Below are 21,421 nucleotides of genomic sequence, written 5' to 3'. Positions count from 1 at the left end.
AGCCATAGCAAAAGGTTTGGTCTTTTCAAACAAACTGTCCTTTGTCAACAGTGTTTTCTAACTCATGGTGGTCGGCCTTTTGATTTTAGATCCTTTTCCTCTTCCCTTTCTTAATGGCAGGCTGAACTTGGGGCCTGAAAACATTGGGGGTTCAGGTGCCTGGGTTTCATTTCTGGCTGAGCCATTAATGGATGTGGCATGGGGAGTCTCTCTGCTTTTTCTGTACAAAGGAGTTTTCCATGCGACGGGAAAGGATAATGGCATTGGCCCTGGCAACTCCTCAGGAGTTTTGGGAAGCATAATTAATTAACACTAGTGCTCTGGAGACATAAAGCGCTATTTAAGTATAAATCTTAATTATCATGATTAGTATGAGCCTATAGCAGAACCAGACTTCACGGTTATTTAAGTCAGAAAAGCAGGTGGAACTTCCCCTCTCGCTCCCAGGACAAGAACTGGGTACTGACAAACGGCCTGAGGGGTAAGTAGAAGTGGGGGGGGGGGATTATTTTTTTCAATGTTACTCATTTGGAGGAATTCCCTTTCTCTACGTTCCCTGGCCTAAATACATCAAATCTAAATCTGCCAGTTTGAGGGCAATTCTAAGTGCTCCAGTTCATCCAGACGTCATGAATCTTTTCATAAAACAGTACAGCACGAATAAGAAGCTGTGGGGAAAACTCTTCTAGTATTTATAGTTTGTTCCTGACGTGAATTTTGCATAGGAGACAACCGCTCCCGGATTAGGAAGCATAAGTCACTAACTCCCACTGCTTGTGTGAATGAGCATTCTTGAGCTGTGACAATCTTCCTGAATGAGTGGGCCATAGAGACACTCTTTATGTACTGACTAAAGAATGGGAAGCTTTAAACCAAGGGTATTTTATCATCTAGTGCTCTGGCTAGGTTTGTTCCAAGCCTAAACGATTAGTCACTCAGTAAACCATTTCCATAGGAAAATCTACTCTTACACAATCAACGTGTTCATGTTCCTAGAACTACCTGACCTTGAAAATTCTTGAAACATGTGCTATCTTATTAGAAAATACTAACAAAGACTCCAGGGTTCTTCCTCATGACATTCACAAGCAACATGCCTTTGGTTTCTGTTTAAAATTCTACTTAAAAAAGACATCCTCACCACACAGCCTCACACACTCTTTCATGTTCATAAAGAGGATTTTTCTATATGTAGGATTGAATTCCAATGACAGCCACACAGTGGATCAATTTCATCTCACACAAGGCTCATTTTTGGCCTGTAAGCTAAATAGGATCCAACAGAATCTTTGGAGAATTCTCAAATAGCTCCACACTTTCTATGCAATTCTGCACTGCTCTCTCTACTTTTTATTCACTCTCCCAAGCCTCCTTAAGCCATGCATTGAATTCGTCTTACTTTTTGCCAAACCTTATTTGAATATATTTCAGTGCACTAATTATTCTATATTTTTATCAATATTACTATTGATAGCCTAAAGGAGTCAGTGTGGATGCCTGACCAGTTCTTCCAGGAGCTTCCCCAGGTTCTGCCGGGCAGAACTACCCTGGCTTCTCAGCGTGTGGTCCAAGACCCGTGGCATCAGCATTGCCTGGGAGCTGATTTAAAATGCACAAACCTAGGCCTTTCTCTCAACCCATAGGGTCAGAATCTTCAATTTAACAGGAGTACGAGGAGATCTGTATGCTCATTCAAGTTTGAGAAGCTTTGGTTTATAACACTATAAGTCTGACCAAAGGCAAAAGGCCCCCATGGGCATTAAGGATGGAAATTGACACTGAAGCATAAAGCAAACCTAAAAATAGCTAGATATCCAAATGTTAAGTGGGACAGGCACTCTCTTGTAGAGGCTGCACAAAACATTATGGGTATGGGTAGCAGATGTGTTTTGTCCCCAATGACCTCGTTCCAAATGGGAGGAGAAAGGGAAAAAGCTTAGACAGCAGAGATGGCTTAAATTTCCCTACCCTTCTAGGAACCAACCTTTGACTTAGTTTTCTCCTCAAAGCTCCAAGTCTAGAAAGTTCACATAGGCGGGTGACAGAGTTCTGAAGTCCTCCTTCCTGGGCAAGTCCACTCTCTGGATAAGGGAGGACAAGGCCAGTGCCAAGAGAAAAATGGTTCTGGGAAGAAAGTTTCACCCTAATGGCTACAGAGCATCAACACAAAGGAGGTGAGGAAGAGGTTCCTTCGTTATCATTCTCTCAATGCCTGCTGCTTAGGGGATGACCCTGCAGAATTCACAAAAGAAATGGCTGAGAGCTGGGTCACTGTTTGCACTGGACTTTAAGAGGTCCCAGAGCAGAGAGTATAAGAAAGGACTGAGAAAGAATTTTCTTTGGGGAGAAATGTTGGCCTTGACCCCACTGTACCATGGGATTTCCACAGCACTATTCTGAAAACTTGAACTTGTTTCCTGCAGGCAGAACACTCAGAGGACAAGTGCCTGACTCCTTGTCAGAGAAGGCTAAAGCAACCTGTGGTAGAGGGATGTAGGTGACATTTGGGTCAGACCTGTACACCCAGAGATGTCAGAATAAGGGACCACAAGGGCTCCTTGAAGAACAGAGGGAGACAGCATGGGAGAAAATCTGCGTGGGGAGCCTTAGGTCCTGACAACAGAGCCCCCTGGAGGAGCAGAGGGACCCAACAACACAAAGCTTCATTCCAGGGTGCTGAGGAAGGAGTTGCTTCCACCAGCTGGAATAAAAATGTGTTTGCTTCTGTCACAGGAACCATAGAAGCGGGACCACAGAGTGGAATCTCTAAAGAACCCATAAAGGGGTCCAGGTAAAAGGTCCATGAATCAGCTCTGAGCACATTCAGGCCCCAAGACACAAAGCCACCAGCAAGCACACGTCCATTCCCACCCTTCCTCCTGGGCAGCAGAGGGGCTGAAACCTCATTAGCAAGCTCCAGCTCCTACCCCCATGTAGCCTGCCTGAACTGGGAGAGGACAGGAGACTGGCCCTTAAATCTTAGTCCAGAGTTTTGATTTCTGACTCAAACAGAGCTTGCTATTTCCTAGCTGAGCTTTTGTCTGCAACCTAAAATAACCAAAGGATTGTGTGTTACTCAACAATGGGTGGGAAAATCTTACTCAGGTCAGAGCTCTAGTCCAGACCAGTGACTGCCACCCTTAGTTGAACTGGGAGTCACTGAGGATCTTAAAAATACAGAACACCAAATCCCAAGCCTCATCCGAGAGCCACAGAATCAGAATTGCAGGACGTGGGCCTCAGGAATGCATATCAAAAATGAAATAAAGTAAAATAATAATTAAAACTTCCCACTTGATTTCAATGTGCAAGAAGTTGCATGCCATTGTTCCAGGTATTAGAAGAGATTTCTCCTAGTGAATAACTTTGAAAAGAACAATGAAAAACAAAAATAAAATGAAATTAGTTTAATTGTCACAAGTTGTGCTCATCAGTATGCTAGAAAGATAAACACTATCCTTCTCTAGATTTCATTTTGAAGCCAAAGGCTGTTTTATGCTTTGAACATAACCCAAAACTGAACAGAGCTGATGAGTTCACTTCTATGTGGGATTGAAATGATCAATCTAGTGTCTGGAGTTTGGAAAAGACTTTCCTCCCTTTCTCAGTTACTAGACAGGTTGCCAGTGATTAACAGATGGGAAGGCTTTGGCTTGGTATCCTGCGTCCTGCAGACATCTAAAGATCTGATAACACCTGTCCTTTATGAACACCCTAGCTGGGTCTGGTGTTGGAGTCTGCAAGGTCCCAGCACTCTGGAAAGACATTCTATGGGGACCTTACTGTCTGCTCCCCACCCTGTGGATGGCACCCTCGTGGCCTGGCTGATGCTGGCTAGAGGTCTCTGTGCCTCATCCTTTCTCCCAGTGGACTGCGGAACGCCTGCCACCCCGCCCCCCATTTCTACACCATGCCACCATGAAGGCAAAGGCAATCAGGACTGCAATTATGTCCGATCAGTCCATCCTCTTCCGTGCTCACCCATTTCTGTTTTAAGGACTTCTTGTTTTTGTTTTCTGTTTCTGTTTTAATTTCTTTCAACACAGTTCATTCTCTAGCTCCAAAGAGGGAATAAATCTCTAAGCAAGGTGACCATCCCACGGAAATCTCAGTTCCAAGCTGAATGAGGAATGCACACGCCAAGGACAGCAAAGCTGCCATTTTAATTCCTTGGACTATGTATGGAAATGCAAACCCGCTCCCCAGTGATCTCAGGCTGCTGCTGCCTTATAAGCCAGGGAATTTACAGTGTTAAAAAAAGAAAAAAAGGATCTCATCAAAATAACTGAGAAAATATATCTGAAACTTTTTATCAGAAATATTTGGAAAAGCTAAACTTTGTCATCAATTACTATGTGATGACAGCAGAAATACAGAATACATATAAACTCCAGCTTGATCTGTTGTCCTTGACTTGGAATGTATCTTTAGACCAGCAGGGAAATTATATACATATATTTGCTATTTGTTTATTTTTCTTTAGCTTTAAAAGGGAGGAGAGGGAAAAGAATCAATTCTAAGAAAGGCCATTATCTGCATGCTATGGCTACAAATCTTGTAAATACCCACAAAGATTCTGCCACACAAGCCAAGCGAGGTCAAGCTCTAATTGGTCACACTGGTTTATGGCCCACGGGGGCCGTTTATATCTACTCTCACTCTGGGCCAAGTCTCTTTCGTTTCCACTTTCATTTATTACTCCTTGATGGCTGGTCCTTAAGTAAATACTTAAAGAGAAAAAACAAAGTCAGTCTTTTCGAAAAGCAGATATTTTTATTTTAAAGACCTGATAAAACTAATAAATCAACAAGAAGAGGAGAGGAAAATTGGGCAGAGTACATCTTCATAGAGTTGAGCTTAATTTTTATTTTTGATAAATAAATGGTTATTTCTTTTAAAGAGAATATTTGAGAGATTCCAAGTTATTCTTATGCCAGAAAACAATTTTTTCCTATCACTAGCTAGGTTCATACTAACAGAAATAATTGATAAAAATGAGGCCACAGGGATAAGAAGAGCTAAGCTCTCCCAAACATTGGCACCACACAGAAATGTTCAAAACAAAATACATCAAAATCCTCCCTAAAATAGAAGCTGCTGACTACGCGCACCGAATGGTGCATATATCAAAGCACATAGACCACTTCTAAAATTTTAAATGCCTGACCTTCACCCTGAATCAAGTTCACCTCCAACAGTTTCAAAAGGCAGTTGGCAAAATTCAAATAAAGTCTGAAGTTCAGTTACCAGTAATGTACCAATGTCAGTCTCTCAGTTCTGACCAAGGTACTGCAGTAACGCAAGGTACCAACCATAGTAAACACTGGGTGCAAGGCAGCTGGGAATGCCCTCTTTTGTCTTTGCAACTTTTCTGTAAGCCTAAAATCATTCACAAATAATACGTTTACTTAAAAACAAACAAAGAGCAGTTGCCCTAAAACACAGTCTCTGAATTTAACTAAAAGCTGTATTCTCTAAAACATGCTGGAAAAAACACACACACAATAACCTGGAGATTTACTACAGCAAATGTAGCCAAGCAGCTAAACTCAATTAAGAGGAAGAATTAATGGAGAAGACAATTGCCTGGGGTGTCTGGATAAGGCATCCAAACATAGCTTGTGTTATATACTCCTGAATGGCTGTTTATAAATCAAACTTATGGAATGCAAATCACATTTTGAACACTCTAAGGAAACATGCATTTGCATAGATGTTTAGTAAATACCAGGATAACGGGAACACTTATCAAGTCGTAAGAATTATGACACATTCCTTGACCATTGAAGCTGGCTTTGCATGCATCACCGTTGTCCACAGAGTTGGTCTGCAAGACACAGGACTTTATGCTCCCCAAGCAGTCCTTGCTTCACAGGCCTCCCAGTCTCTATTTTCCCTTTCTCTGCCAAGCCATCTTTGTGTGGTTTTGGTTAACTCAGAGCTATTATGATGAGGAATCCAATTTATGTACAGATCCCAATATCCAAACACAAGCCTTGGCTTCCACAATACAACAGGTCTTTGGGCAACAAGACCAAGCAAGTATGAATACTCCACTGAACAAGAGGATCTGAAGCCGGTAAATGCCTGACAACTATGCTTGCTGTTACTTCGGCTCATGCTGAAATCCTGCTGCTGGCCACAGAGCAGACTTCTGATGCCAGCCCTCCTTTTCCCACCCCATTGGTCAGATGGAAACTATTACCAGTCCTAGAAACCAATACAACATCTAATAAAAAGGATGCCTTAATTCAGTCAGTCCAGGTATGAAAAACATGCCAGGGAACTGGTTTCTCATCCATGGATGAGTTAAGGAGCATTCTGAGTTCCAAATGGATAAGGGGCTAGAAAATAGGTCTTAAATTGTTCAGGAGCCAAACACACAGTTCTCCTGCTCATGGTTTTGCCTGGGTCTTGCCATTGTGGCTACAAAATCTCATTAAACACTTGGGATAAAAACAATATGTGTATACCAGATCATTGTTCAAAATTATGCATTCCCCCATCACTTCTTTGGGAAGAGTATAAGTCCCCTGTCCCTGGACTTGGCTTTGGCCCTGTGACTTGCTTTGACCAAGAGTATATGGGCTGAAGAGGCCACATGTAGTCCTGAACCTAGGTCTTAAGAAGCCTTGCATATTTCTAGCTGTGTTTTTGCACTCTGCACTCGCCACAGAAAGCAGATCTTCTGTGTAGCTGCTGCTTCTTCACCCTACACCCTGGAATAAAGACTCATGGGACAAAACTGCTCCTGCTGACCTACAGACCCATTAGCAAGACCAGGTAGGTCAAAATGATGGGTCTAAATAATGATGTTGTAAGCCACTGGGTTGGTGGGTGGTTTGTTGTACACAGGATTTTGTCCATAGTTGAGTAGTAGACCCTATCCTCTCTCCAGATACAAAAGCATCAGGTACTCACCACCATCAATTCCAGGCCAGCCCATGAAGTGAGCAGAAATCTGCTTCTCATCCTTCCCATACTCGTTCTTGGCTACTAACTTGTAGTCCCCATTGTTCATGTGGGTGGGATTATCCAGCTGGAGGCAGCCGTGGTACTCCGTGTGATTGGTAACATGGATTTTAGTACAGATGTATTTGGACTCATTCAGTATTGCCCCATTATAGAACCACTGAAGCGCCGGTTTGGGGTTCCCTTTCACAGTGAATGGAATGCACCAGTGGTGGTCTGAGGTTGGAGATTCGAGAAATGTGATAGTTGGCGCAACTAAATTGAAAAAGAGAGAGTTAATAGCATCAGAAAGCTCAAAAATTTTCCCCATCTCCAGATTTCTGTCATCGATAGGGGGTTTTATTCACCCATTGTTTGGTTTAAGAAAACACACATGACCTGCAACCCTGGAATCCAGCAATATTTTGTATCATCATCAAGGCTGATGCAACTCCCTACAGAGAGCTTCAGAGAGATTCCTTTCCCTGCTCTGCCAAAGACCCATGCATCACAGCTATTTTTCACATCTAATCAGTGTGGGAACCAGCTCCAAAGAGATCCCAGAGGTTTCTGACAGTAGAAAGGGTTCAACTGAAGTTGACTTCGGTTTATGTGCCTTAATATTATATAGATAGATCATCAAAACATTGAGGGCCACTATTTTTAGAGTACTTCACTAAATAATACAAATAATGACTAAGATGACTTTGGAAATCTTGCCTGAAGCCCAAATCTCACATAAATTATGCAAAACAGATCAAATTGATCAACGCAGTAAATGTTCCTACCAATGCTGATTGATTTCACTGATTATCAATAGTAAATGCTCTTTAAAAGCATTGCATTTCATTATAATATGGTGGGGTTTTTTGGCTAGGATTTCAGATGTCAATGTTTTGATCCTTTCAATGCCTGAAATTCTATCTAAACCTGGACAAGCTAGAGATTATTTGAACATTAAATATAAAGCATTTTATGCTTTGGGAAACAAAGACTAAGAAGCATCCTTAAACAGAGTAACTATCCTAAGTGAAGGGGTTTTTCTAAGTGAAGAAAAACCCCTAATAACTGTTTCTTTTAATATGGTCGGAGTTTGATAATTATACAACCAAGGACTAGAAAGCACCCTTGAGACCTAATGGCATCGTTTTTCAGATGGAGAAACTTAAATCCAGTGAGGTTAAGAAACTTGGTCAAGGTCACTGAGGGAGACAGATCTGAAACGAGAACCCAGGACTCCTGAGGTCCAATCCAGAAGCCTTGCCCCTCGTGCGCTGCCTCCTGGTTGTGCACATTCCTCACACGAAGGGAAAGAAACTGGGGCCTGATGACTGACACACTCTGAGTGGGATCCCGGCACAGGTTATCTCAGTCATTAATATTCTTTATCAATTATTCCTTCTACTCTTTATCCAAGCTTTGATAGATAAGGTTAATTTTTCAGATCATGACTCCCATATAAATATCAACATAAACTGAGAAAATTTTGAATTTGCATGTCTTTATTTGTAGGTCTGTGTTACAAAAACAAGGACCACAGTGGGGTAGGAACCACACTTACCTTCCTCCCACCAGCCTAGGCCCCAATGCCCAGGACACACTTATTCATTCCACTATGCTCAAGTGAGCTTTTGGTGAGGTGCTGATTTAAGGACCTTCTGATTAAAGTCAGAAGCTGATTGTGTAGGTTTGGGGATAACACTAACTTCAGGCTCCCAGGAAGGTCAAAATGATGAGAAATTATGAATCCAGTATCTACTGGGCATAGTGGTAATACTGGCATTGGCAAAAGATTGTGGTTGGTGATATCAGTCATTCACTCCAATAATCCCATAACGAAGGCCCGCTACAAGTGAACATTAACCAGTGTCTGCATGTGTGTGGTATGTATTTGTGCATGCACACATGCACACTCATGTCTTCCTCATTCAAATCCTTATTCAAACAGAATAAAACCTCATTAATTTATACCATGCCAACACAGGATTTGCAATGATGTGAACAGTATATGTGACTTTTACTGAATTCACACTGAATGCTATGTCTGGAATGTTAAGATATGCATCATGTTATTTATAATACTGGAAAATAATGCACATATGCTTAACAAGCACCAATACCCTCTATCTTAGTTTCAATGTATACAGAAATTTAAAGCAGTTATAATACTAAAAGGCTTTTGTAGGTGATAATAACTTTGAATAATTTAAGTAGGACTCCTCCAACCTTCTCCTGGAAACTTGATGTCAAACCAATGAGGTTTTATTGCATCAACAGTAAAAGTAGGTGTTTATAAACAGCCAGCCCCATTCTGTAGGTATCAAAACTCTAGAGTTTAATATTGCTTTTATATAGAAAAATTTAGAAATTAGCTTATCAGAATTTAAGCTAAAACTTATGAACAAGAGGAGGGTAACCAGCTCAAATATATTCTTTCAAATAAAGACAGGGGAAGGCACAGAGGACAAGCTTAAGATCGAAAAAGAAGCTCAAGGGAAAGACACCGCATGAGGAAGAGTGATTAGCAGAAATAGAACAAGTGAAAGAGGCTGATAACATTTCTTAATTAAGTATGCACAGAACACTGCATACATTTTTTTTAACACACTTAAGCAGCACCCAGAGTGCCCCAACAACAAATGTAGGTGTGTCCATGATCATTTGCTATTAAAAACACATGCTGGTCTGATTACGTACAATGCACAGTGAGGTTCACAGAATCTTGATCTTCTCCTACAAGATTTTCTGCCACACAAGAGATTTGCTTTCCACTGTCATCGGATGAAATGTTAGTTATCCTTAAGGAGCCCTGTGTGTGGCTTGTTTCATTCTACAAATGAATTAACAGACAAAGATAATCTTTGTTAGGAGTGATCCCAAAGTGACGAGATTTGGGGTTTCTTCCCCTGACTAGAGAAAATAATTAGTAACATTAGAAAAAAGGCTTCCAGCCTAATCAAGCACAGGCAAAAGAATAAATCAGAAGTTGTTCTATTTCTCTAGATTTCAATTGTTTAATATGTGAAATTAATTTAATCCTTGAACGCCTACCTACCTTCCTCCAAGGGAAAAGGAGAGTCACTCACCTTGTTCATGATGACACGAAAAGCTCACTAGAGACATACAGTCTCTCCAGATTATTGGGTTTACATAAGTAAAATGCAAAACTGCATTAGTCTTTGTTAATTAAGAATAAATACAAAGACACACCAAAAATTCCTTGTATGTGGCTCTATAAAATATTAAATGGTTATCAGTAGGTTAATACAACCTCAAGTTCTGAGACACTCTGTCATCTGTCTATGAACACAAAGCCAAAGACAAGCCTTACCATATGTTTGGAAACCAGATTACCGACATCCCAGTACAAATTCGGAACTGGATCTCCCTCAACACTACAAGATAATGTGATAGACTTTCCTTCCTCCACAGTGAGGTTCGGCGCAGCCAAATTTGCTGACGGCAAACCTGTGCAACACAAAAAGTAAATGGAGACATATACAAATAAATGCATTATCAAAATATAGCAATAAATTGAAAACTCTTTATGCTTTAAAATTAATGGCAATTTATTTAATTTCTGAGACTGACTTATGTTGATCTGAAAAAAAGTGCCAAGTTGATAAGCTTTACAGATTTAATGTGAACCAATCATGTGTGATAATAACATTAAACAAATTTTACCTATTTCTTGAACCTACTATTGCAGAATAACTTTTTGTTTTAAAAGACACTTGTTTGCAGAACTGTGTCCCCTACTTCCTTTTCTGTTCAACCGTTACTAAAGCAGGCATTGTCTGTGGACCATCTTTGCTCCCCATCTCCTTCCCTCCACTTTTTTTATCATCAAGAACAAAACAGGGGGAGGCATCTACATTTTTTGCATAAATCCATTTTTTTTTGCATTAAGTACCTCATAAATCTAACCTACTACCAGACCTGGATTTTGAAAGAGTCAGACTATGGAAATAAAATGTAGCATCAAAGCATTTTTCAAAAACATGAAGCTTGAACCGTGACAGCATTACAATGCTTCTAAGCTATGTAAGTCATAGTTAAATATTATGGGTAAAACTGGTCATCCTGTTTATGACAGGATGAAAAAAAGTAGATGGATCCTTATTCCAACGAAAAGTTCTTTGTGGAAAAATCCTGAGAAAGTGTTAAGTTATCTGATAAAATTTTGAACCTTATAAACATTTTTCACTATTTCAAGAGAGCATCAATTTAATACTTCTACATTTCAAAAGCTAGTTTTCCCTTATTGATGCTGCAATCACTTCATTAAACAATCACATTTATGGAATGTTACACTGCTTTTAACCATATAGGAATCAGAGTATTTTTCACATAAAGACAGGTCTCAGAGAGTGTAATAATATGTCAGGTCCTGCCAGTCAAGCTAGTTAGTCCCTTGCTTGGTGTCAGAAGCTCTGCTTGGGACCGCTTTCACCCCCACAGCTGTGTCCCATGGAACTATGACACATGATTAACTAAGGAGTAACCTGAAGATCAGAAAAGGCAATTCATCTTCAATGGCTGTTAAATTGCAATTAACCCACCCACCTAACGTTCTGTGACCCATGAGCTTCACAATAGTATGTATAAACCCTTCTTTTATGATGTGCTCCTTAATGACAAAGCCATTATTCTTTATTACTAAAGCCAGAGTGAAAGAAGATTTATACAGCACGTATCTCGTGGTGTTCCCACCATTGTCAGAGGACTTCCCAACAAGCTCTGGTTTTCAGTGACTGGGGTAACTTCCTCAGAGCTCTTCCTTCCTGTCCATATCCAACAGAGTGCAATGTTATGTCTTTCATGGCATTTCAGAAAGGCCCCTAACACTCTGAGTTCTACAGGACAATGAAGTGAATATGAGGGATCAAGAGTCAGTGCAGTTAACAGGAATGAGGACTAGATCAGGACTCAGGAGCCCAAGACCCTAAATCTGACTCACACCATGTGGCCTTGGATGAGTCATTTCCTCTGTCCCTGTGTTTTCTTTTAATTTCTATAAAATTAAGCTGTTCATTTACAATATCTAGGTCCAAATCCTTCTAGTTCCAAAATTTGGTGACAACTTCCATGACAATTAAGCTTTCCAATTTATTAAGAACGTGTGAAGGCAAGATAAGCGCTTACTCAGTGAAAAATCTCCTTGAACTCAGTGGTATAATCTAGATGACATTTTTAAAACTATGTATATTTTTAAATCAAAATATATAGTCACAGAGTTTGAAGAGTCTATAAATCTATAAAACTTGTTATGAAATATTCAGTCTCCTTTGTAATAAGTAGTAGTCTGTTTCCCCCAGTGGCACTCATTTCATGTCTGTTCAGTTCTTTTTTAGACCTGGATCCCTACATCACTAAATATCATGCTTATATTGCTACTTCTTGATTTTTCTGTGTTAACATTATCTGCTGACCTTTAACTATGGAATATAAGGCTCACGTTCACACAGAAGGCCAGGCCTGCCCACATGCCCATAGCACACTCAACATACTCTGTCTTCACCTTACCTATGCTGTGAATTTAGGTTGTCTAGATGTAGATGTAAAGTTTATTATAAAAATATGGACCCTACAAACAGCTGAATCATCATATGTAATAGTTATATTTTGTCAAATTTAAGAAAGCACTAATCATAGGCTATAACATTGTAATATATACCATTAAGAAAGAAAGAAAATTATGCCAATTCAACTATGATGCAATGCCTTCTCACCATGTAGATCTCCTACTATTTGGATGTTGAACCTTCTAGAATCCCATAAAATGTTTTCATCCATTGCTTCCTATGTCCCATCTTTGTGTCTATTTGTTCTATTTACAGGGAGATTTCCTCAGATTTACCTGTCAAACCTGCTTTTGAGGTTTTCATTACTCTGTCACATATTTAGTTTCTAAGACTCATCTTTTGATCTTGAATGGCCTTCTGTTTTTATAGCACCCTGTCTTTACTCTGACTTCTGTGAGAGATTAATCATAATTTGTTTTTAAATGTTTTCTCTCCATATCAACCTTGTTTCTTGTAACTTTTTTCTTTCTCTTTGATTGTTTTGTAATTGTTTTTTATATTGTAAGATTTTCTCAAACAGTTGGTGATCCTTGGCCAGTCACATATCCATAAGAAGGAGATATTAGAAGCACTGCATATTTATTCACTGTTGGCTTCATTGGAGGAAAATATTATTGGCCTCCTTACTCGGTACTCCCTGAGGTTAGTATTATTAAATAATTTGGGGGAAGGGACTGGTCCAATTTTTCAGATAATGTTCTTTCAGTGTCCTCCTTGGGAGAAGGCTGGAAATATCAATATTCAGTATGTAAATCCATTATTTTTCTTACGTTTCTCACAGCCTCAACCCTATCTGAAGATCCTCAAGGCTTTCATTTTATGCTCTTTAGAGAATAACCCTGCTTGGGGAGTGGGGGTGCAGTCACCTGGGATGTATGGAACACAATGTGATTAACTCTTTCTTAACAGACTTCGAGCCAATGTCCTGTGTATGGCATCCCCTGTACTATCATTTCATGAGCCTTGTAGTAGTTCTACAACACAAACCAAGCTTCCCCTTGCTTTTCTCTAGTGCCAGCTGGGTAACCAGCATTCTCAGTGTTTAAGTCAGTTACTACTCATCCATTCCCTCTCCGGCTTGCAATTAATTTGTGTGCTTTGTTGACTCTTCTGTCATCTTCTTCGTACTTATAGATTTATCTGCTGACACTGTGGGACCACAGAGCCAGGGCCTGCCATGGTGCTTATTTTTAAGGGATGACCCAAGGCCTCCATGGCCAGGAGCAGCAAATGGAGCTGGGAGACACCCCTCTTGGTACCTCAAGTATAAACCTATGGGGGGAATTCCCTACCTTTTATAAATGTATCTCCTAATTTAGAAATTCTCAGCAGGAAGGGGTAAAAATAAAGAGGTTCTCAGCAGAGAATCCTATGCCATAATCTTAATTTCCCCTGTGATATCTAATAGAATTTCCTTCAAGCCTAAGCTTGTATAACAATTCTAAAAATATTTGTTTAATTATAGCAACAATAATAGCACTCACTGGGCATTCACTAGACAAAGATACTCTTCTCTAATACTTGAAGTTTTTGTTTTATTTAATCCTTACAACCAATCTTAAAATTAAGTATTTTGGCCTCATTTAATTAAGGAAGTCTATGAATTTTGGAAAAGTCAAATCCATCTTCTAAAGTTGCCCAAACCTTTATCCTGGGATGTGAACCCCATGCTCAGGGTCTTCACAACTACTCTATACTACCTCCCCAAACTGCATATAATCATGTCAGCACAGACCATAAACACCAATACATGTCTGTGATCTAGGAATTTGGTTCATTTAAAAAAATAGTTACATTTCTATTTGTGAGGGAAGAATGAGTCCCTCTTATTTACAGAGAAATTATATCATGCTGTCATAGCAGTTTCCAAAGGGATCTGTGCAAAATTGGCCAAGTCTAGATCTTTTAAATGTAAAGTCTTCCTCAAATGAGTAAGCATCTGACTCACGTTAATTCTACATTAATATGCTGGCCAAAGACTTAATAATGGAAAAAACAATCTGTACTTGAAATATCACTTGAGGTTTAATTAGCACAATAAAAATGAATTGTGAAGCATGAATAGCCAAAGCAGAATAAACCATTTGCCAGGCACTACACTTCCTGGCTTAATAAGATTTGAAATAGGCACAAGAACAGAGCAAAGCTCAGCAATGCTTCCAACTGCTTCTAGCACTACTGTAATGGGATCCTGATTGAAGCTTCAGAGACGTCTTCCTTTGCATCTGAGAAACCTCACTGGAGATAAGAGATGGCCGGCTGCCCACGCAGGCAGACACCTTTAGGACAATGTCTCTTGACCTGTGTTCAGGAAAGACATACCAGCCTGTAGACCTCAGCAGAAAATCATCAACCATCTAGTGAAAAGGCTGACTTTCCTTAGACCAGAGTTTTTCAAACTTTAATGTGCATATGAATCAGCAGCAGATCTTGTTAAAAATGTTGCTTTTTATCCCAGCACGTCTGGGTTGGAACCTAAGCATCCACATTTCTAACAAACTCTCCATTCCACAGACCGCACTTTGAGTAGCAAGGGTTTCAACAACAGATGTAACAATTGTTCATGAAGCTTCTGCTTCAAAAGCTATTATTCTTAAAACTGACAGGGGCCTGAGCAATCCTCTAGTCCACCAAACTTTCCCCAAAGTGTGAGTGTGTTCTTTGAAAATATAATTCTTTGAGGTGCTCTGTGGTTAAAAAAAAACTATACAAAATTCTGTAACTCTGATGTTCACTATGCACATTACCATATCCAGAGCTCTGAGAAGTCCTGCTCTAAAGAAAACCATTTAACATCCATTGACCTTATATTCCTCAAGCTTAGGTGAGTACATACCATTTCTTTGTGGTATCTTGTTGTGGCTTTATTTTTATCTGAAGTAATTTCACCAAATATAACATATATACATATTTAAATTCAGGTATAAACTATATTTAAAGCTAAATATTCATATTGATGATAATAATACCATTAATAAATATTTAGGGAGTACTTGCTATGTGTTAGATCTCATCTATTTTCTATATAATCTTATCAGTCAACTTTGAAACTCTAGAAAACAAGTATCATTAATATCCCTATTTCCAAGTGAAGAAATTAAAGCTTATGAAGTGTCACAAATAGACAGCTATGAGTGGGAGTTGGTCCTGACCCACACCTGTCTGTCCCTGGCCCTAACCAATACACTGAATGGCTGATTCATTACTGGACTCTTCCGTGCCTCTGATCCCTTCCATTACTGCACACTTCTTGAGAGTTGACCATATTGATTAATCCCTCCAATCACTAATTCCAATGCAGGGTCTCACTTTCTAATAATTGAAGAAAACTAACCTGAAATCATTTTGGATTATTAAGTAGGCTTTGTAATAAATGAGATGGAACAACTTTGGGTTTTATTTTTCAATATCCACCCATAAGTCTGAATAGTGTTTTTTTCTAATCTTTTAGTGATCCTGAGCTCTCTTCATTTTGTTTTGAGTCATCACTCTATATGTATAGAAATGTTCAAGTCAATTATGATTTTGTCTACTTTCTGTCTTCTCTCTTCCTATCTTCTTGGAATATCTTCCAATTCATTTGTCTCCAAATCATATGTATTTCACTATCAGTAACGAAGCCAGAATGAGCCTGACCTATTCTGAAGAGGCTGCTTTACACCTGGTTACAAAAATGACAAAATTAGCCAAGAGACTGCCCAAGCTCAAATAGGAACTGTGCCTCTCTGCTTGTGTGAGCTGTGTTATGACAGTGACAGCAACTATAAGACTTCTAAACACAAAAATGTCAACAGTGGCTGACAGGTTAGAAAAAAACAGCTTCATTTGCCATTCTAAAAAGGTAGAAAGAAAGGAAGAATCCATTGTGTGGCTTGCCTTATTTTAGCAAATAAAACCTAATCTCTAATTAAAGTAAGCAAAGCAGTAAACTAGATTTTGTACATGTTTTTCAAAAGAAAATCCAGCTACAAGGCTAGGAACATGTTTTATACCAATCTAACTTTCACGTAGAATATTAATACAGCATTTCCTTTTAATCTTCTATAAAACAAAGAGGTACTATCAATCTGTTTTCCTAGTTCAAAACAAACAAGAAAAAAGTATGTAGAAATATGCTAAACACATGTGTACTACCAATTATGGTGGAAACCAAAGTAATTCTTAAAAATAAATCATTAAAATCGATTTACCTAAAGGAATCAGGCCTCTCCTTCCAAGCCCCCGTGGACTGACCTTTCCCATCATAAACAGTATTTTGTTGATGTCTTAAGGAGTCTCCACATTAAAAGTTTGAAGGTTGGAAATGTGGAAAACTGATATTGTTGGTATAAATAACAAGGGAGCCAGAGGCAGGACTGATTTCAATCCATGAGACCATTAAGGGTATTTTATATAGTAACTGCACAGTCCTTCAACCATCAACTGAATTAACACCTTATGTCCCCTGTTGGCCATGCTAACCAGTTACTAGTAAAATGCATTGAGGAATGGTTTTGACCTGACCCAGAGGAATTTTGCCTTTTTTAAATATATTCGCCATCTGGTTAAAACAGAGCATTCTATCCACTACTAACACTTCCTGAAGAAACTCTCTTCCAGAGGTTTGAATCATAATTACAGTATAAAAATATTAAAGTGAAAAGTCTTTCGCAGACCAACCACTGATGATCAACCAGTGTATAGGAATTGAGTACAAAAATTTAGAATATGCTGTGTGATAAGGAATTTCATCATTAAGAAGTAGCAGGGGATTTTTTATGTGGAGTGATAAATAACTTTCCTTCGTTACCACTTGTATGGCTCCGTTTTTGCCTTTAGAACCAATGCTCCTAGCATGCTTTCTTTTCTGATTAATGTGGAAATTTTATATGAACATACTGTGTTGCCATGCAGTTAATAAAGTTTTTCTAAGGTGAAAAAGGACTTTGTGGAGAAACAGACCGTAGCATGTTCCACAGCGTGAATAACTTTACCATAATTCACAGCAGGAGAGGAATGTTAGAGAAATACCGTGAGGCGTTTTGACCATGCTGCTAATGGGAACATGGGAATGGTGCAGTTAAAGTGCCCGCCCCACCTGCCACGCTCACTTAATCACTAAGGGCAAAAGGAAAAAAAAAGAAATAAGACCCTTCAACATGCAATGATAATTGGTCATCTAGATGAATGTCTATCTGCTGTGCTGTACACCTGAAACTAATACAAAAAAAAAAGTGTTGAGTGTATCCTGTAAACAAAAAATAAAATTAAAAAAATACACACAATTTCAGAAGTTTAAAAAACACAATGATCCTTGGCTAGTGTAGCTCAGTGGATTGAGCGTGGGCTGTGAACCAAAGCATCACAGGTTCGATTCCCAGTCAGGGCACATGCCTGGGTTGCAGGCCACGTCCCCAGTGGGGGCCACATGAGAGGCAACCACACATTGATGTTTCTCTCTCTCTTTTTCTCCCTCCTTTCCCCTCTCTAAAAATAAATAAATAAAATCTTAAAAAAAACACAATGATGACAACAATTTCAAAAAGAACTACAAAATATGGTCTAATTTAGCTAGAATAACATGTGTTTAAGTTCTCTTTACTAAACTGAAATATCCACACCATTATATTAAAAATTCGGTCCAACCTGATCATTAATATAATATGGTCATGCATTTATCAATTAATCAATTCAGCAAACATTAATCCAATCCCTATTATGTTCAGGGAGTCTGGAGGATTCATGTTTTTATGTAAAATGTAGACAATTTGTCAACCATATAATCCTACAAAAAATATAAAAAATGGGAAGTATTTTTGTATTTGTTTTTAATCACAGTTGGCATTCAGTGTTATATTAGTTTCAGGTGCACAACATGATGATTAGACTTTTATATATACATTATGAAGCAATTACCTTGATACATTATGAAGCAATTACCTTGATAAGTTTAGTATCCATCTGACACCATACATAGTTATTAGAGTATTATTGACTCTGTTCCCTGTGCTGTACATTTTATATCCAGTGACTATTTTTATAATTGGCAATGTGTACTCTTTAATAAAGGAGACATTTTTAAAGAAAACCCACCTTGTAAAAAATTAAATCCCAATAGCTCTTTTTACTGAAATTAAAATATCACTAGTTGCAAACTATATGCAATGGCCATAGTTATTGGCAAATTGGTTTACAATGATTAAACACACAAGGCCACATTCTTCTGAGTCACTCTTAGAGTAAGCTAAAAAGTTTTATCACAAAAAAAAATGGAACTAACATGAATTCAACATACTGTGACTTAATTAAACACAACAGATATGTTTAAAAGTTTGCAATGGGTGAGATCCAATGGAAAAGCCACTGAGCATGAATCTATGTTTTCAACAAGGTCTACCTTGAAGATGTGAGCACATTATCTGTTTTCTTCAACATGGAGTTTCAGAGACAGAATTGAAACACCAAAAATCTAGTGTAATTTACTTTCTATCTTACTTCTCTTTAAAGAAGGGAAACTATCATGAAGAAAATTAATGCATGACTAAGCCCTATATTGAAGTTTCCCCCTTGAATCTCAAATCTCTAAAAATGATGCAAAACTGTTTAAAATGCAGAACCATGTTGAAAAACAAGAAAGCATACTGCTGAGGGATGAGAAACTGAGGAGCCTCTGAACAAGAGAAAGCAGGAAAATAGGATTAAAGAAAAACAGCCCAGCTCCAAATGAATACATGGCATGTATGAGACAAAACAGGGAGGCGGTAAGCCCACCCAAGACTGAAGGGGTGAACTGCAAGGCAGAGTAGAGACCCACCTAGGCCAAGCCACAGGGGCATTGGTTAACAACAGGAGGAATAAACTGTCCGCATCCCACCCCTACCTACCTTCCCATCGTGGGCACAGACCCAACAACAGCTGGAGCACGGCCCCCCGCCACCCCAACTAGAAGCAATGAGGGCAAGAACTTGACAGGAAGAAATCAGTCATGCCAGGTGCTGTAACAAGCTAGAGATGTAGTGAGCCCCAAGGTGGAAAAGGCATTTCAATCACAACCACCTATCACTGGAGATCGTAGAAATTAAACATTGATTGTTGAAAGAAAAAATTTCAGTAGCTGCAAAAATAGCTGAAGGGCAAAGTAGTGAGGAAGCCAATTCTCCCATAATGCAGCACAAAAGAACGAGCAGATGGAAAGTATTACAGAAAGTATTACAGAAAGGATGAGAGGTATGAAGGGAGGGGCCGGAAGTGTGAATAGTCATCTAAATAAATTAGAAAATTCTTTCAGAACTAAAGACATGAACACTCATACTGAAATAGTATGCTGGATATCAACCAGAATAATTTTTAAGCACACACACACACACACACACGCACACACACACACCCCTTTAGTTACACTGTGGTAAAATTTAAGAATAACATGAATTAGAAGAAACTTTTTAAAGCTTCAAGAGGAAAAGGAAAAGCAGAGGTTACCTATCAAGAAATAAGCCGCAGATTGGCCTCAAGCTTCTCATCAGCAACACTGAAATACAGGGAAATATGGCACAATAACTGCAAAATTCTAGTGTTTTTCTGAGTCTAGAATTTTACACTCAGCCAATACCACTAAGAAGAAAAAATACAGGCTGATTGCAGGCAAGAACATGACAATTTTATTTTTTTAATTTCCCTGAAAAAAGTACTAGAGAATACACTCCAAAAAAAAAAACACTCAAAGATGAAGTGGTAAAATACAAGTAAAAGTCAGTGATACAGACAAAAAAATAGTAAATCTTCCCAAAAATCAAGTAACAATCTAAAAACAAAATCCCAGATGAGAACAATGTGAGAGCTGGGAGGAGGAAGCAAAGAGAAGTAAAATATCGTGTGAAGGGTTAGCTCTAGATACATACAGAAAATATGTTTCAATATGTGTGGTGTTTTGTCATTATACAGTTACAGAAACAAACATAATTTATAACTTTCAAAGAATTAAGAAAAAATAAAACAAAGAATACTATCAACGGAAGAAAAAGCAAGAAAAGGCAACTACAGAAAGGCTATAAATGGGCAATTCACTGAAGAATAAACACAATGTCCAATAAACACGGAACATATTCAGTAGTAAACAGTAAAAGGCAGACTAAAAAGCAATAGTATACTATTTCTTAGACAAAAATACATTTGTTAATATCAAGATACACTTTTCTGGGGTGGCTATAAATTGGTACGACCACTTTTTAAAGTGCAAACTATAAAAACCAAAAAATGTGCTTCCTACTATGTTCTCTAGAAAAGTCTTTGCATCTGTACATATGTTTATTGAAACATTTTTATAGCAAGGAAAAATGGGAAATAAGCTAAATGTCCATCAATATGGAAAATGTAATGTAATTAAGACATATTCTGCGATGAATACCATGCGATGATCAAAAAGAATATGATAGATCTGTGGCTACTGACCTGCAACGGTCACAAACAAATACAGGACAAGCTTCATGTGTAATATGGGAGGGTATTTTTATAACAAAATGTACCAATATGTGTTGTACAATTATAAATAAACAAACAGAAAGAAAATAAAAATAAACAGAAAAATAAAACAGTAAGAATATGAAAGCAGTAGAAAAAGGAGTCTATCAATTCTCCTTTTATAATGTTGCTTTTTGAAAAGCATTGTTGACATTGAAATCAATTGTGAACGTTACAAACCCTAATCGATCCATCAAGCCCATGCCCTCTGATGCTGCCTTCAACATCTCACGCTCATGCACACAATGCATTGACTAATTTGTAGAAATCAAATAAAAAATTATTGAAAATTGACAAATTGAGGGAAAATCAGGACCAGGCCACTGTCACTGGTCCCCTGCCTCAGTCACAATGGTCTATCATCGACATGCAGCGTGAAGTGCGTTGCA

The 21,421-nt window shown here is 38.6% G+C and overlaps 1 protein-coding gene across 6 annotated transcripts in view; it reads right to left on the bottom strand.

Annotated features, from left to right (window-relative positions):
- Window positions 1–21,421, bottom strand: part of NTRK2 (neurotrophic receptor tyrosine kinase 2) — a 327,977-nt gene that overhangs the window by 264,061 nt on the left and 42,495 nt on the right. For all 6 annotated transcript variants that reach the window (XM_045841007.1, XM_045841008.1, XM_045841009.1 and 3 more), the window contains exons 8-10: window positions 10,283–10,419; window positions 9,649–9,781; window positions 6,922–7,227 (exon numbers count right to left, since the gene is read on the bottom strand). In XM_045841007.1, the coding sequence (XP_045696963.1) occupies window positions 6,922–7,227; window positions 9,649–9,781; window positions 10,283–10,419 (576 nt within the window). The remainder of the gene's footprint in view (window positions 1–6,921; window positions 7,228–9,648; window positions 9,782–10,282; window positions 10,420–21,421) is intronic.

The sequence above is a fragment of the Phyllostomus hastatus genome, unplaced genomic scaffold, assembly GCF_019186645.2.
Source record: "Phyllostomus hastatus isolate PE091 unplaced genomic scaffold, TTU_PhHast_1.1 phas_contig_34, whole genome shotgun sequence".
NCBI classification, from domain to species: Eukaryota; Metazoa; Chordata; class Mammalia; order Chiroptera; family Phyllostomidae; genus Phyllostomus; species Phyllostomus hastatus.
The sequence above is the reverse complement of the archived record's forward strand: the minus strand, read 5'-3'. Positions and strand labels throughout refer to the sequence as shown.